Source organism: Anolis sagrei, chromosome 1 (assembly GCF_037176765.1).
Source record: "Anolis sagrei isolate rAnoSag1 chromosome 1, rAnoSag1.mat, whole genome shotgun sequence".
Classification (NCBI taxonomy): Eukaryota; Metazoa; Chordata; class Lepidosauria; order Squamata; family Dactyloidae; genus Anolis; species Anolis sagrei.
Genome location: NC_090021.1, coordinates 74,960,943 through 74,979,782, shown reverse-complemented (window position 1 = coordinate 74,979,782; position 18,840 = coordinate 74,960,943). Strand labels below are relative to the sequence as shown.

Genomic DNA, 18,840 nt, shown 5'->3' with positions numbered 1-18,840 from the left:
AAACAGACACTGTAGATCACATATTCTTTGAATATTTTTTGTAATGTATTTTAAAAGTGTGGTACAAGAGAAACAAACTGGTGAGGTTACTTATACTTAAACTCATATATGTTCCAAGGTATAGCCAATTCTTTGGAAAGGAAAGAATTCCCTGACATAATTATGAGTTTGAACCCATTTCAAGTATTGTGCACAAATGCCCCCAAATTTGTCACATTTGTAAAGCTTGGACACATAAAGGTATTGTTCAAAACAGACCTGAACAAATGTTGTCCACACAGAACAGTATATCATGTAATTATTCATTTGTTTCTATTATTTTTATAAGCAACATTATATCAGTAAAGGTTTTTTAACCAAATAAGAAGTTTATTAGACATTCCAAGCAAAAGTATACTTAACAATTCCTGCATTCAGTGATTTCTCATATAATTCTGGATGTTTTTACCTGGTGTTTATTGAGCACTATCAAAGCACTCTAATGAAGGACAATAAATGAGGTAGAATTTTCATATTCTGATTTTGGAAACAACTGCTGTACTGCCAAAATTATATCATTAGAGACTCAAAACCACATACAGGTTAGCATTTATCTCCTTGAGGCCACGTTCCTAACAGTATTCAATTGGAGCTATTTCCATCAACATAGGCACACATCCTGACACCTTGTTACACAGTTTCAGCATATTTCTGTGTCATGTTTTGTTGCAGTAACTACATTTCTTTTACCAGTGTTGTCTCCTTAAACTTTAGTAGTTGTCCCTGCCACTTTTGGACAAATGAATACCTATTGATCTTGCACACCAATTCTAGTTTTTATTTATACGATCAGAATTTTTTGTTTCTGAATCAATTGACTTGCCTCGGCCTTTTCTCAAAGGGCAGGTTGTTTCTGCATGAGTATGTGATGTGAAATTTACTGAACAAGATCAATATCCAGCCTAATAGCAAACTGGAATGTGTAACAGCAGTTTCCTCTGGTGGAACGATTGAAGCATGTGCTGCTTGGTATTTGCCCCCCTCTGCTCCCACATATAGGTTGCTTTGAACTACAAACAAAATCTCTATTGGAGACTCTATTTGAATCTAGCTGAAAGCAATTTGCCACCTGCCATGCTTGCGTGACATATACAAACAACAATGCACAACTAATGTATATAGAGTTACTTTGAAAAAGCAAAATGTTCCACTAAAAAGGGAGGGGTTAGTATTAGTAGTAGTAGAATTTTTAAAAATGAGTTTTTAAAGGTTAACCTTTCCTCTATCCAAACTTATAACATTCCTGTCAATTTTAGTTGCTTTATTTATTTTCTTCTATAATAATGAACGGCTTTATTTTAGTTCTGTGGATGAAAATTAAAGGTCTGCAATTGATGTCAGCACTAAGTTGTGGCTTTTTACTGCACAGTGTTGTGTAGCTCCATTTCAGTATGAAAAGTATGACACAACTGTGCTTTGTGTGTATATTTGTTCTTTGTCATCATATTCCATGGCATTTGGAAGACTATGGTATAGTTGAAAACCTGGGGTATTTGATAGGATGGATGTAGGATAATGTTATATTGTGGCTTCACGTAAGAGGCATCATTAAATCAGACAAAACTTTAGGATGAGAGATTTGATTTTTAAAATCTGAGAAAGACGGGAAGAGGAACTGAGATTTAATAAGCCATTGTATTATGTCTTGTTACTTCCTTCCTGTAATTTAGGAATCACTTTGCGGGAAAGGCAGGATAAAAATAAATTATTTTTTAAAAAAGGTCAAGATGCTATTGAAATCCAATGGGCAGACACCTGCACCAATACAGCAAATGGATGGCATACAACAGCAAGGACAGGAGATGGAAGAGAAAAAGAAAACGAGGAAGAGAAGATAACAACAACAACAACTTTATTTGTAACCTGCCCTATCTCCCTGAGGGAACTCAGGGTGGTTTCCAAAAAAGTGACAAATATTCAATGCCGAAAAACAAAAAGAAAACAAATCAAATCAAAATCAATAAATAAGGACAACATCAATATAAACTTATTGTAACAACCCAAAAATAACAAAAGTTAATAATTTAAATATACATACTATAAAACATCAAACACACTTACCACTTGATAAAATGAATAAAAAACATTAAAATATAGAGTAATTATGTGTAAGATATGAAAATATAGGGTAAGATTATGTCATTGACACCATCTGCCCTCACAGTGCTGACTTGAAAATTATTGTTTCATTCCTTCAATAGTACTTCATAGGCCTGGGTAACAACGGAAAAATTTGTTTCTAAAATCAATTCATTTTTTGGGGGTTTTTGCGTTTTGTTATTTAAAATAATTACAAAATTTTCCTTTTAAAAAGTTCGATATTTACGAAATTTCGTAAATGTGAAAAAAATTACAAAACATTAACGAATCGATTTCCGAAACAATAACGAATCGATTCGTTAATGCCGGACGCGACCGCGAAATACGCTAAAAAACCTCCAAAAACTTCTGAAGCTTCCCTTTCCCTCTGTTGTTGACTGTTGGTGTGATATTATAATTTTTTTTCACTAATTAAACAAAAAACAACCATAAAACTTGCCCCAGACATGCGGAAATAATAACGAAACGACCTCAAAACAATAACGAAACGAATACAATAACGAAATACGAAGCATTTACAAAACGTATTTAAAAATTCGTTTTTTAAAAAAAATGCTCCAGAATGGTTCGTTATCGTTTTGTAATTAAAAAAAATTAACGAATTATTAACGAATTACGAATTAACGAAACGAAACCGCCCAGCCCTAGTACTTCATTTTAGAAGTCCATAATAGCCCCACACCAAAGAAATCACCATGTGCTAGCAATGCGACAGGCTATCTTGCAAATCATAAATGAAAGCTGGCAATCTGGGAAATATGGCTCATCCAGTATGACAATTGCCTGTCTTATCTGCTCCTTATAGATAGACATGTAAACAAGCTGCAACTAAAGATGATGTTTCAGTGATGCTTACTCCAGGAAGAGGGCTTGATTATTATTGCTATCAGAATAAAATCTCCTGTAAAAGTAAAGGACAGTAAGATAATTAAATTAGAAAATATGCATAACTGAATGATCAAATATGGTACAGGAGAGTCTTGCTTATCCAACATAAACAGGCCGGCAGAACTTTGGATAAGCGAAAATGTTGGACAATAAGGAAGAATTAAGGAAAAGCCTATTAAATGTCAAATGATGTAATAATTTTACAAATTAAGCACCAAAACATCATGTTTTACAACAAATCAACAGAAAAATTAGTTCAATACATGGTAACGTTATGTAGTAATTACTGTATTTACAAATCTAGCACCGAAACATTGCAATATATTGAAACAATTGTATATCCGGGCAGGAGGAAGACTGTGTTGGATAATACAGAATGTTGAATGAGCAAAGGTTGAATAAGCGAGACTCTACTGTAGTTTGGCTTCTTCTGGATTTCTTTTTAATTTTTAACGCATAATATGTGGCAATATATAGATCCGTGTACCCTTTTCACCAGTTCCTTTCTATTCACAAACTGCATTGAGCTTACAAAGTAGCCTCCTCCTGTATCGAACCACTCATCTATTTCACTCAACTGTATGTAAATACTTTTTTTGAAATATACAGAGAATTTGTACTTGCTAAAGTGTATTTTCGCCCAGCCAAGTTGGAACATGAATTCTTTTAAAGCTTTCCCTCGATGCTATTATGATTCCCCAGCACCATTTTCATATTTCGTAGCATTAATGTATAATAGACTCAGTTATGCAACGTGAAATGCTAATGTTCCAAAAAGTGGAAAAAATGTTTTATTTTTTATTGTAGGTTATAAGAAAGGGAGAGGTGAGCTGCTGCTGGATTTGCACAGCATGCAAGGAGAACGAATTTGTCCAGGATGAATTTACATGCAAAGCATGTGAGCTGGGACAATGGCCAAATTACGACTTGACAGGTATGGACAATTCTTTGTCATAACATTTTCTCACTAATCGCAGCAACAGGGAGCAAAATGCCAGTACTTTAGCCAAAGTCTCTTGTATCTTTCTTATTGTCTATCTATCTGTCTATCTATATATACAACCCAAACATTAATTATATTGTGGCTGACCCTCATAAATAGAAGACCGTGGTTCACAATCCTAGCCACTATAGTGTCACATGAGCTAGGAGTGTCAAGAAATGTAACACCTTTCTCCACTAATGTCACATCATGGGTATCCATCAAACATTATTTCCTAGCTGAACTGGTCAAGCGCCATCAGATAAGGAATGCTCACCCAAGACTTCTCTGTTATCTGTCCCCTCTCTGAGCTTTATGGCTGCTTACTAATAAGCATTTCTTTGCATGACCAGTATCCCTACAGTAGAAAACCTACTTTAGAATCAAAAGCAAAAAAAGGCCTAAATGCTGAAAGCTAGCTGCCCCAGTCTCTCACTCATTCATCTCCAATGACCTCTTCACACAGGGCTAAATTTGGCGGCATGCACTGATTTAGCCCCAGTCACCCACCTAGCCAGCCGGCTCCCATCAGATTACACCAACGCAACTCCATGGGTGAAGGAGGGGAGGGTGGAGCCAGCACATGCACACTCGATGTGTGCTCACACATCCCCCATCTGATCGTGCTCAGTTGGAGCCAGGCAATGCAGGGCAGGGGGCGTTGGGTTCCCCATGTCCCTGTATGAAGCGGACTACCTCTAATGGCTGTGTGACGAGTTCGCAAGGCAAAGCAGAACATGGGAAATTCAACATTCCTCTAAGCGGCCATATGAATGTCAACTTTCTCACTTACATGCTCTGTTTCTGTGACCATTCTCCACTCTGGCCTTCCCAAGCCACCAATCGCCCTATCTCTACACAATAATCTAAACATAGCATGATACATGGGTCTTTCTTAAAATGGTTGGTGTGACTCAAATCTGTAATACAGTGGGGTCTTATTTGTGAAAGTGCCTGCTGCTGACTTTCCCAATAATTGCTTTCTATGCCTCAGAGTTTTTCTCCTTGAGAATCAATCATTTTTTTCATGTCTTCTAGGAGGCATGAGGGGAACTGTTTTGGGCCCAAGGGACAGTGGGACTGGGATAACCAGCCACTTCTTGTTTTGAAATGAAAAGGACTCTCTTGGGCCTAAAAGGATCCAGAGTGGCTAAACATATTGTAAAAGACCTCCCACTGAGCCCCCTAAACATGATGAAAATGTTCCTTATAACATTGGAGGACATTTGGGAGAAAAAAACCAATGAAGTGGGAGTGTGGCTATGAATATGAACCCCTTTGCTTGCTTAACCACTTTGAGTCGCCTGAGGGCTGAGAAAAGCGGTATATAAATGAAGTAAATAAATAAATAAATAAATTCATGTTTACATGTTTTTCATATGTTTTTAACTCTGTTTCTCTTCTGTACCCTGCAGGCTGTGAACCCATTCCTGTAAAATATCTTCAGTGGAGTGACATAGAATCAATTGTGGCTGTCGTCTTCTCCTGCCTGGGTATCCTGGTCACCATGTTTGTTACTCTTATCTTTGCACTCTACAGGGACACCCCTGTTGTGAAATCCTCTAGCCGGGAGCTCTGCTACATTATACTTGCTGGGATCTTCCTTGGCTATATCTGTCCTTTTACTCTTATCGCTAAGCCCACTGACGCTTCATGCTACCTCCAACGCCTCCTTGTGGGGCTTTCATCTGCCATGTGCTATTCTGCCCTTGTAACCAAAACCAACCGTATTGCACGCATTTTGGCAGGGAGCAAGAAAAAGATTTGTACTCGCAAACCACGCTTCATGAGTGCTTGGGCCCAAGTAGTCATTGCCTCCATTTTGATCAGTGTACAACTGACATTAGTGATAACTCTGATCATCATGGAGCCCCCTTTCCCTGTCCTTTCCTACCCAAGCATCAAGGAAGTCTTCCTGATCTGCAACACCAGCAACTTAGGTGTGGTTGCCCCGGTGGGTTACAATGGACTCCTCATCATGAGTTGCACTTACTATGCCTTCAAAACTCGCAATGTGCCCGCCAACTTCAATGAGGCCAAGTATATTGCCTTCACTATGTATACAACTTGTATCATCTGGCTAGCCTTTGTACCAATATACTTCGGCAGCAACTACAAGATCATCACTACTTGTTTTGCCGTGAGCCTGAGCGTGACAGTAGCTTTAGGGTGCATGTTCACACCCAAGATGTACATCATCATCGCCAAGCCTGAGAGGAATGTCCGCAGTGCCTTCACCACTTCTGATGTGGTGCGTATGCATGTTGGGGATGGCAAGACACCATGTCGGTCCAACAATTTCCTCAGCATATTCCGGAGGAAGAAACCAGGCACTGGAAACCCAAAGTAAGTACTTGTATGTATGCCAGTTTCTCACTTTTTCTTCCTGTCTTCAGGAACCTATTTCATTTTTGCAAGGTCTGTAGCACTTCTACAGCAATTAAAGACAGTGGGACTGGGATAACCTAAAGTAATGCTATGTTCTTTTTATTATTTTCTTATTATTCTCTTATCTACTCTTATGTCAGTGTAGAATCCTGGCATGCCTTTCACTGTGCTATTAATCTCTATTTGTAAATAGATTTTTCCTTTTTTTCTTTTTGTTACCTGATCAATTATCACATGTGCACAGGCAACAAAATGCACTTCCACAAGCATGGAATCAGGTTAACATTGCAAAGTGCTAACAAATCTTGGCAAGCAGATTTCTCAATTTCTCAATATGTTGTCTGTCATCTCACTGCTGACTTCTGGGTCCTTCTCCAGTAAGCTGTTAACAGCTAGTCATTGTTTGTGTAAAAGTGGAGTTCAGAAGAGCCTTAATCTTGTTAGCGCCATTTTCTCTAAACAAGCACTATATATGGCAGGTAAGTAAAATGGAAAGATTTCTAAGCCGTACTGTAAACTCAGAATTTTCCCCAGATCTTGCTCTTTGTAATATGAATGTTCACAAGAAGTAGCAATATCCACTCAAACAAGCTTGAATATAATGGAAACAAAATGCACAAAACATATTTTGAACAACCAAGTTTACAAATGAGTTTAGGTCAAAATATTTAAATCTATAGTCATAGGTTGGCTGAATATTTTCACTTCGATCTTGTGTGTGAATCTGGATACAAAGTCATTATAGATTAATATGACATCACCTAATAGGTTTTCACTCTGCAAATTCCCAAATCCCAGTAATTCTTCTATCCAAAGATACAATCCCCTGCGAGCCTTCTAACAGAAAGTTACTGTTCATTGTATGTATTTATGTAATTATTAATGTCATTACTTAACCATGTGCAAGTGAAGGGTGGGATAGAAATTTTATGTGTAAATAATTGTAGAGGGATTACAAAGATGCTTTGCCTGAAAAAATGAAATTTGAACACTTATTTCTAAAGTTCAAGTAATTTATTATTGAGACTATTCTGAACATTACTATAAGACTAATGTCTTCATAATATATTCACACATGATAGAACAAATACAATTTCAGTCTGTCTTATTTCAATACTGTCCTGCTAACAAGGTTTGCTTATCTAAGAAGGTAAAGATGAATTGAATAATATATTTTTAGCACTAGAGAATATTTGCTTGAACTTATTTTAAACACTAGAAAATATTTGCTTGAACTATTTGCTCTCTTAAAAAGCATACCACCAACATACCACCTATCAGTAAAATATTAGAATAAAAGTTGCATTGGTAAATGGAATATATTAACAAACTTCGGTTGCATTCAAATTAATAAATTGTATCAATCTTTTTATCACAATAAGTATAGGTGCAAGTTTGTTTCACTTTGCTATATTTATCCCTTTCCAAGATTCATGAATCTTAAAATAATTACAGTAATTAAATGTATGATTACATCTTTTTGCTATATTGAAATTTTAAAAAGATAAGAAAAAATAACTCTGAACATATACAATAGGATGAAATGGTTGTGTTAAAGTTTTTTTAAAAGAAAGAAAGAGAGAAAATAAGATATGAACACGAGTGCAATACTGTCAAGTTTGAAGATCTAGGAGACAGTGAAGTATAACTTAACAAGCTGTCAATATGCCCATCTAACTTGTAATGAAATGCCTTGACGAAACATGAACAGAGCTTCTCAGTCTAGAATGGAATGTAGTAAGGAAGAAAAGGAATCAAGCCACATAGTTGTATGAGTGGAATAATATTTGGATTTAGAATGGTGAAACAGAAATGAATGACCCCTCATTACCATGCCCCTTTGAATTGTATGGGCATCAGCATGGTTTAAAGAACTGAATCTTTGGCACTTTGGGGAAATATTGAACTAGGGAAGATAGTCAGAAGTCATTTCTTGGCACATACATCACATGTATGATCTTTAACGTGAGACATAAAAAAATGGACTAGTCCACAGAGTAATTCAATAATTATACAGAAGAATATGTTTAAAAGTACAAAGTAGGAACAAGAATGTGAGAAAAGCCATACTGGATCACAAACAATTTCAGACCCCTGTTCAGTCTGTCCTACTTTTAAATGAAATTAGCCCAATCCAGGAAATTCAAAATGGAGACATAACCCAATCTTTTTGCAGCACAATCCAAGCATATTTAGGCTACAGCAGGAATCCCTTGATGTGAGGAGTTAAATATCAGTATTTTGGACACAAACAAAAGCTAACTATTAATCCACTGCTACATGGGTAGAAATAAAGATGTATTCCTTGGTATTTGTATAAGTTATTAGTACTACTACTGCTCAGAATAATAAGTTCTCAAGAAAAAAATATATACATTATATTGAAACTCTGAGACCCCAACATAAAACAACAGAAAAAAAGCATACATGAGGCTAATGCAAAAAAAAAAAAAAAAAAAAAACAAAAACAAAACTCCAAAGTTCTGGGATCAAGTCAAAGTTACATCAGTTTTGTATCAGTAATATGCAGTTAGTAATAAAAATTCAAATATTACTAACTGCATGGTGGCTACCTAGGAAAAATTCACAAATAGGATATGAATGCAACGCCACTTTGTAAATAGTATCCAGAGACACAAATCATTTGTAACAGAAACCATATATAGCCATTAGGGCTGTGTGATTAATGAAAAAAATGTGTCAACATTCATTACAAAATTGGGGAGGGGGGTTAATCATGTTTAGGGTGTTTCTGAAATTATGGACCTAAAAAAATTGTAACTATAATGAAGTAAGGGATTTTTCATTCCTTTTTTTGTCAAGTAATTGAGCAAGTGGGGAAACTTCAGAGACTCATGTCTCCCTCATTTTTAGAGCTATTGTGATTACACTTGCTATTCTTGTACCACACATTTTTCACTGTTAACCTACCAAATTTCAGAATGTTACACTTATCCATTAATTTGCAGAAAATTTTGATTTTTTTACATCACAAGAACTATCTACTTGAATTTTATTTTAAAAATGCACAAGATAATCAGAGCCTCAGTCCCTCCAGGTTTCAGAGAAAGTCACACAACTCCTGATTTTTGGGGATTTTAAAAAGTTTAGACAAAAAGATTTCTCTCCCCAAAAGCCACAACAGCAATCCCCTTGAATGTCTAACAGTATGTCTGAATTACACACAATTAACCATAGAACTTTAAGTTAGCACAGATAGATACTATTACTTACTTTAGCCCTCTATGAAGATTCAATACTTTGATTTATTATTATTAGACTGACTCTAAAGGGCTGGCTGCTGCAATCCTCATTGGGGCATTCTGATGCTGAGCACTGCATTCTGGGAAATGTAGTTCAGGGCAGGGTCTTTTGAATTCTCTGCCATAGGGGGCATTGCCTTCCCAAACTACATTTCCCAGAATGCTGTGTTCTCAGTCTCTCACCCAGCTCAACTAGTCCTGCTCCAGCTGCCTTTCCTTATGACAACTGGCAAGCAGCCTGGGTCTTAATTTAAACACTAGCAACAGCCTCTTTGGTTTTACCAAACTTGTTTAATACTTATACTGAAAATTAAACTGACTTTGGGAGGCTTCTGAATGTTACAGAAACTTAATGAAAATTATTGGTGAGTGTTTTGAATCTTATTTTTTTCTCCCCACTTTCCTGCATGTTTCTTAACAGCAATTCATTGGCATGAATCTAACAAATTACTAATGGCTTATGAGGACTAACAATAGTTTTGCACAGCCCTAATAGCCATAATGACTAGTAACAATTGATGCGTGAAAAACCTGATCTTCATAAACTCTATTGCAATCTGAACTATTCTGGGGACTTCAAGAGTAATGCATAAATTAGAATATAACTGTTACCCATTGTAAATTTAATAATACAGTTCTTCATTCAAAAAAGACACCACAATGCTTTATTTTTGTAAAATAATTTGTTTTATGCATGCATGAACCAAACTATCTCAATTAAAGATTAAAAAAAAATATTATCCAGTGGGTATTGCTTGGTAAATGAACCTAAAAAGAACAAATCATTATAAAATAATCTGACATGAAAATCCTTTGTGTGATAATTGTCCAGTCATAGCATATACTACCAAATCTGCCTATTGAGAGCACTTCTACGGCGACACTATAATCCAGCTTGGAACAGGTTTGAGAGGAACTGGTTTCACTGTGTAGGTGACTAGATTGCCATGCCAAGAACCATTTTCCATTTACCCTTTTACCCGGTTTAGACATTGTTTCAGGAAGAGCAGGCCTCTTGTAGACTCTGTCCTGCAACACACTTATTGGAAGCACCACTAGATAGAGGAAGAGACATGGAATGAACTTGGTACCTCTTACCTTGCTTTCAATACACAAACCAGTTTTTGGGTTTTATGTATGAGCAATATGCTAACAATAAAAAATAAATTATTTACGTAGCAAGTAAGCAAGTAAGTAAGGAAGGAAACTTTATTACGGTCAATGAACAGATCATAACAAGGGGACCTAGTCCCGCACATCCATATCAAACCCCTACCTATTTCACACTTTTTGAAACAATATGTTAACCAAAGTTCTGTTTCAAAATACACAATATGCTGAATCTGACAATGCTTTGTTCAATAAAATGAATAAAAAATATACACCAGGATATATTACTTAAGAAAATGGACACAATAATGCACATTGGAAAAGTGGGAGTGACTGAAATCAACTTTTCATTTCTAACCAAAAGTCTGTCTTTACTTTCTTTGATATGTTCTGAACAAAGGACAAAGAGAGAGAAATGATGAATATAGAGCTACAATGTTCTGTTAAAGCTAACAGGTGCATTCCCATTTTCATAACAGCCTTAGATCTGTTCTTTTCCATAAAAGCTATAATTTGTCAGGTGAGGCCCTGAATAATTTCAATTGACTTTTCATACTCAATTACAAATTAGGATCTAATATCTGATAACAGAGCCTGTATTCTAACTACCTTTTAGGGTGATGGGGAAAGGAATCTCCCTGCTGAGGACTAATATTGCCTGTTTTGGGACTCACATTCACTTTCTGTAACAATATTTTCATACGTACTTTGTGACACTTAGCATAAAGGACTTACTGGAAAAGCATTTATCTGAATACTCTATCTGTTCTGGTTCAAACTGGCAAGAGCATGTCTTTTTTATCTGTTATCTTCTAATATTTTTGGCACTTCAGGGTTCAAGAAGTGTATAATGATAAAAGGGTCATTGTGTTTTATTATGAACTTGAATAAAATGGCCAATTAATTTGTGAAAACATCTTCTGTATTTAATGTTTGCTCAGGGCTCCAGCCACAGCTTTCTAGCAGACTATTGCTAAATGTCTTACCCTTAATGTACACTTGCTTCACGAAAAGAAATAGAATAACATGCTATGGCTGCTGCAAGTCAGCATGCAAGTAAAAACTGGCAATTATGTTGTTATTTTGCACAAGCATAAACATGCTGATGGCATCTCAGAAAATAAGACAGCATTGATTCAGCAGTTCAACCAGCTATTATTTGCATTTCTTGTGAAGCTAATCATAGAATTAGATGATCTCAGTGATCATCTGTAACAAAGAGGCAGGATTTATCTTGACTAAACCATCTCTGACTAACAATTTTCTTGCCTTAATTTAGGAAAGGAAGCCCACAGATTTTCTATTACAATGGTCAGTGGATCTCAATTTCCAGGACTATATAATCTTATCTTTGTTGAAGGCTTTCATGGCCAGAATCACTGGGTTGTTGTAGGTTTTTCAGGCTATATGGCCATGTTCTAGAAGCATTCTCTCCTGATGTTTCCCCTGCATCTATGGCAGGCATCCTCAGAGGTTGTGAAGTCTCACAACCTCTGAGGATACCTGCCATAGATGCAGGTGAAACGCCAGGAAACAATGTTTCTAGAACATGGTCATATAGCCCAAAAAACCTACAACAACTCACTTATCTTTTTGCTTTGTAAAACTCTTGCTCATTGTGAAAAAAATTAACTTTTATTTATTTTTTTATTTACTTTATTTGTATACCGCTCTTCTCAGTCAATTAGGCGACTCAGAGCGGTTAACAATAAGAAGCGGCAAAAATTCAATGCAAACACCATACAGCCATTTAAGAGACAATTAACACAACAATACACTAAGCAAATAACATCAATAACCATCAATAAACATCAATAACCAGTTCACTAGCGTCACATAACTAAAATCATAATCCAAGTTCGTCATCAGTTGTTCCGATTCCTATGATTCATTGTAATTCATTGCACGCCTGTTCAAATAACCAGGTTTTCACTTTCTTCCGAAATGCCATTAATGAAGGGGCTGATTTGACGTCTGTGGGTAGGGCGTTCCACAGCCGAGGGGCCACCACCGAGAAGGCCCTGTCCCTCGTCCCCACCAACCGCGCCTGAGTTGCAGGCGGGATCGAGAGCAGGGCCTCACCAGAAGATCTTAAAGTCCTGGTGGGTTCATAGGCGGAGATGCGTTCGGATAGGTACCTTGGGCCAGAACCGTTTAGGGCTTTATAGGCCAACACCAGCACTTTGAATTGTGCCCGGTAGCAATTTGGCAGCCAGTGGAGCAGAGGTTGTATGCTCTCTGAATGCCGCTCCTGTTAGTATCATGGCTGCCGAGCGTTGGACTAATTGAAGCTTCCGAGCAGTCTTCAAAGGCAACCCCATGTAGAGAGTGTTGCAGTAGTCTAAACGGGATGTAACCAGAGCGTGGACTACCATGGCCAAGTCAGACTTCCCAAGGTACTGGCACAGCTGGCGCACAAGCTTTAACTGTGCAAATGCTCCCCTGGTCACCGCTGAAACCTGAGGTTCCAGGCTTAGCGATGAGTCCAGGATCACACCCAAGCTGCGAACCTGCGTCTTCAGGGGGAGTGCGACCCCATCCAACCCCATCCAACACAGGCTGTAACCCTATATCCTGTTCGGCCTTACGACTGACAAGGAGGACCTCTGTCTTGTCTGGATTCAATTTCAATTTGTTCGCCCTCATCCAGACCGTCACAGAGGCCAGGCACCGGTTCAGGACTTGGACAGCCTCCTTAGTAGCAGGTGGAAAGGAGTGACAGAGTTGGACATCACTTGCGTACAGATGACACCGTACCCCGAAACTCCGGATGATCTCCCCCAGCGGCTTCATATAGATGTTAAACAACATGGGAGACAGTATTGAGCCCTGAGGAACCCCACAAGACAAATGTTGTGGGGTCGAACAGGTGACTCCCAGTAACACCTTCTGAGACCGACCCTCCAGGAATGACGGGAGCGACTGCAAAACAGTACCTCCCAGACCCATTCCCGCAAGGCGTCCCAGAAGGATACCGTGGTCGACGGTATCGAAGGCCGCTGAGAGGTCCAGCAGCACCAACAGGGACACACTCCTCCTGTCGAGCTCCCGGCACAGATCATCCATTAAAGCGACCAAGACTGTCTCAGTTCCATGTCCTGGTCTGAAACCAGACTGTGCCGAATCCAGATAATCCGTGTCTCCCAAGAATACCTGGAGTTGTGAAGCCACCACACGTTCCAAGACTTTGCTCAAAAAGGGGAGATTGGAAACTGGCCGATAGTTGTCGAATTGAGTGGGGTCCAGTGATGGCTTTTTCAACAGCGGTTTTATTATAGCTTGTTTTCAGCTCGCTGGAATCTTGCCTTCCCGAAGGGAGGCATTAACCACCACCTTAACCCACTCAGCCAATCCCACTCTGGCCTCCTTTAGAAGCCAGGATGGGCAGGGGTCCAGGATGCATGTGGTTGGCCTCATTCCTCCACGTATCTTGTCCACATCCTCGGGTTTCACTAATTGAAATGAATCCATCAAAATTGGACAAGCAGGTACTCTTGTTACATCCTCAGAGACTGCCATTAACATAGTATCCAGGCCAGAACGGATCAAAGTGACTTTGTCTGCAAAGAACCGAGCAAAAGCTTCACAGCGAGCTGCCGAATTTTCAGGGCTCCCATCCTGAATGGTGAGATTTAAAAGGCCTCTGACAACTCGAAACAGTTCAGCTGGACAGTTCTTTGCAGACGCAATAGTGGCAGCAAAGAAAGATTTCTTTGCAGCTTTTATTGCCGCGGCGTATGCCCTTAGAAAGGACACAAACCGTGTTCGATTTGGCTCGCTCGGATCTGAACGCCACACGCTCTCTGGTTCCCTCTTCCTTCGCTTCATCGCTGCCAGCTCCTCGGTGAACCAAGGGGCTGGTTTAGCTCGGCTACTTGAGAGGAGACGTTTGTCACTGGTTCTTCAGGTATAACAATGAACATAGTTTTGTTGGGAGAAAAAATGAAGCCATAAACTAACTAATTAATATCATTTAGTAAGTTAACTTTCAGACATCTTCAAAGTATACTGAAATACTGAAATTGTAATTTCCTACAAATTGTCCTGTTCATTTTCATACTAATGTTAAAAGTTTGTTTTTACATTGGAGAATAAATTATTATTCTGGGCTCATTCCAATATGAGTTCCAGTTGGACAAGAGGAATTCAGGAGGATGGGAATGACCAAGGGACATTGTGATCAATAACCAAGTCCTGTCCACAAATGATCAGCCAGTAAAGTAAGTCTCTTCTACTCTATCATCCCAGATGTTTGAAAGCAAGCAGAGTTCCTTAAGACCTCCCAATATCACATTCCTTCCAAACATATTCTAAATGTCTGTAGTGGCCATGGACTATTTGGGGCTCTAAGTACATAATGAAATACACATTATGGCAAACTCAGTTCTGTAGGGTTCCTGAGTGACTTAAGGTGCTTCCACATGGTACCTATAATTTAGGAGATAACAGGTTAAAGAGTGGGGTGGCCAGATGATGTTTATGCCAAATACCCACTCAATCCTCCTTTATCTTGGTGAAAAAAGCTGATTTTCCCATGACTGTGTGGCCCTTCAGATGCGTAAAGTTTGAGATTTCCCTCTTTACCCCCTGTGCAGACTGCTTCACAGTCCCTGCTGGTTCTCAAATGCCCAAAAATAGCTGATCAACTGTTTGGACTCTCACTGAGATACAGCTAGTTTCCAGCTGGTTCCAAGACAGGAGAAGTGGAGAGCCATTAGAGGTTTGTGAAAGTGTTTATTTTAAACTTTATAATATTAAATAAGCAACTGGTTAAAGAAGGAAATCCAGCAGCATTTTAAAAACCCTACCATTATGCACTGATTTATATATGCACACATAGGAATCTCTCTGTATTTGTATTAGAATATTCATATGTGCACTTATAAGCATCAGCACATAACTCCTCATTTTTCCCCAGTACCTTCTGGGTTTTACTGCATGTGTAGAAGGGCCTACATATAGTTCACATGTATCTGATTGCAGCCAATTTATTAGTGAATCTACACATAACTTTTGCTTCTTTACTGTTGAATTCCAAGCTCTGTTTGAGTTTGAAGATCATACCACAGTTCCTGTTGACCAGGAGCCATAAGCTACGTGCTCTCAAGGGGCTCCTAGCTTCGACTTTAATTGAGTTTCTCTTCTTCTTGCCCCAAATAAACATTTGAGAAATGTGGAGTTCAGTGTGGTGGAGTCTCATTTTCTAGAGGTTTTTTAACAGAGGCTAGGTCTCAGAGTTTGGCCCAGAAACTTTAGGGGCAATCCTGAACTGGCTATCCTCATAGTCATGCGACCTCATCACATGGGTTTTCAGCCTGTCCTAGGATGCTGTCGAGATTCAGCCAAGACAAAGCCCACCAGAGCCCATCACATGATGCAGGGCTACTTTCAGCCAGGCTCCATGCTGGCTCTGTGCATGCTGCATCTTGGCAGTCCTGAGCAGCAATCATTCACTAAGCCAGGAATAATGCAAGATCAAGCTGGGGCCTGACAAATTTCAGCACAGGGTGATAAGAAGATGGAACTGCATCTTCTGCAACAGTTTATCCCTCTTTCCCACAAATTTGCCACATTGCCCCACAGATGCCCCTGCTGTCCCCCAGCTTAAGGACCTCTATGTCTTCTGGGTACAAATCTACTTTGGTTCTTACCAAGATTACAGAAGTCTTAATCTTTGCTGCAGAAACTTCTCCAACATAGGAAATGAAGCCTATGCTTCTAGAAACTAATAATTGCTAATTACACATGTGCATCCAAATTGGAACAGTCCCAATTTAGTAAACTTGGCCTCTAGGACATGTTTAGGCTTGCTTTGCTTTTGGACTCCTTTATCTCTCTTTTGGCAGTCCATGATATGGTATCGCATTCCTCCAACAATACATTTCAAGTGATTTTCTTCCCTTCCTGCCAGCTTTCTGCACTTTCCAGATTTCACAGCCATACATAAAAATCAGAAATATGATGGCATAGACTGTAGTATTCAATTATATATTATTTACACTTGAGGATCTTGGCTAGTTCCTTCATAGCTGCCTTCCCAAGTCCTAGTCTTATGATTCATTGACTGCAACCCCCATTCTGGTTTATAACTGAGCCAAGATATGGAAAAAGATGAACTATATCAACATCTACTCTCAAATTATTTAAATCATTGCATTCATTATTTTTGTTTTCTTAATGCTGACAGCTTTGCTTTTGCACTTTCTTCCTTGACTTTTTCTAGAAGTTTTCTTTGCTATTTTTGCTAGTAATTTGGTTTCATCAACATCTTACAGTGTTGATCCTCCATCCTCTAAGTCTCATTCAATTTTAAGAAAGATAAATTTGGCATACAAATGAAACAGGTAGTATAGTAAAGTACAGCCTTGCCTGATTCTCATATCAACTGGAAACAATTCTGTTTCTCCCTATTCTGTACTGATGGTAGCATCTTGCCCTGAGTATACATTATGCATCAGTACACCCAAATGTCATTATGCATCAGTACAACCAAATGCCACAGCACAACTATCTATCAGTGTAGCTTACTTCCAAGTGGACACAGAATAGATTGCAGGCAGCCTTGATTCTTTTTCAGAGGACTCTATGGCAATCATGTTCTTAATATTTCTTAGCTTCGTCAATTTGTGTAACTGATCATTTCTGCGAAGGCTAAGCTACAAACCATGAGGTAGGAAACTGCAACCCCTCCTTCCACTTTTCCGGGTTTCGTGGTTATAGAGATTTGGAGCAGTACTGTCTAAAATGCTTGAACTGACCCATTAATGTTGGGCAGAGGCAATTTCTAAGAACAGAGAGCAGGAATTATTCTCTTCATGGAGAAAGAAACAAGCCACCGTCTTACTGTGAGAAGCCATTCTCCTTCTATTATCTTCCACATGTTCCAACACCAGTTTCCATCCTCACAACATCCATTACTGCTGATATTGGCAGTAACCAACAGTGGTGCCTAAGGTTGTTAGGATTCACCAATCTTCCCTAAATACTAGGCCTGTTTGATCAAGAAAAAATTTGTTTCTAAAATCGATTCGTAATTGGGGGTTTTTTTTGTTTCGATATTTAAAATATTTACGAAACTTTCTAAAAACAAGTTTTGATATTTACGAAATTTCGTTAATATAAACGAATTTCGTTATTCAGGCCCAATAACGAATCGATTCGTTAAGATGGCGCCCGCAGGTTTTTAGCGCATGCGCGAACATTAACTCCATTTGCCTAGTTTCCAGCAGACCTCTGAGGATGCCTGCCATAGATGTGGGCAAAATGTCAGGAGAGAATGCTTCTGGAACATGGTCATACATACAGCCCTGAAAACTCACACAAGCGGCCTCCGCGCGCCATCCGGCTCCGGCTTCTGCGCCCTCCTCCTCCTCCTCCTCGGGTGAGCGCGCACGCGCAATCCAATGGGCTCCGGCTTCTGCGCCCTCCTCCTCCTCCTCCTCCTCCTCCCAGCTGTGTTGCAGGAAGTGCTAGGAGGAGGAGGAGGAGGAGGAGGGCGCAGAAGCCGGAGCCCATTGGATGGCGCGCGCGCGCTCACAAGCGGCCTCCGCGCGCCATCCGGCTCCGGCTTCTGCGCCCTCCTCCTCCTCCTCCTCCTCCTCCTAGCACTTCCTGCAACACAGCTAGGAGGAGGAGGAGGAGGAGGGCGCAGAAGCCGGAGCCGGATGGCGCGCGGAGGCCGCTTGTGAGCGCGCGCGCGCCATCCAATGGGCTCCGGCTTCTGCGCCCTCCTCCTCCTCCTCCTCCTCCTCCTAGCTGTGTTGCAGGAAGTGCTAGGAGGAGGAGGAGGAGGAGGAGGGCGCAGAAGCCGGAGCCCATTGGATGGCGCGCGGAGGCCACTTGTGAGCGCGCGCGCGCCATCCAATGGGCTCCGGCTTCTGCGCCCTCCTCCTCCTCCTCCTCCTCCTCCTAGCACTTCCTGCAACACAGCTGGGAGGAGGAGGAGGGGGGGGGCACGGTGCACTGCTGGGGTGCTTGGGAGTGCCGGATTGGCTCCCAGGCACCAGCAGCAGCACTCAGTCAGCACAGCAGCCTCCATCCCATTAACGACACGAGCTGAAGCTCGTAAAA

At 39.7% G+C, this 18,840-nt stretch overlaps 1 protein-coding gene across 4 annotated transcripts in view; it reads left to right on the top strand.

The window, feature by feature from the left end:
• Nucleotides 1-18,840, top strand: part of GRM1 (glutamate metabotropic receptor 1) — a 231,509-nt gene that overhangs the window by 193,423 nt on the left and 19,246 nt on the right. For all 4 annotated transcript variants that reach the window (XM_060753514.2, XM_060753515.2, XM_060753513.2 and 1 more), the window contains exons 7-8: nt 3,835-3,961; nt 5,425-6,355. In XM_060753514.2, coding sequence (XP_060609497.2) covers nt 3,835-3,961; nt 5,425-6,355 — 1,058 coding nt within the window. The remainder of the gene's footprint in view (nt 1-3,834; nt 3,962-5,424; nt 6,356-18,840) is intronic.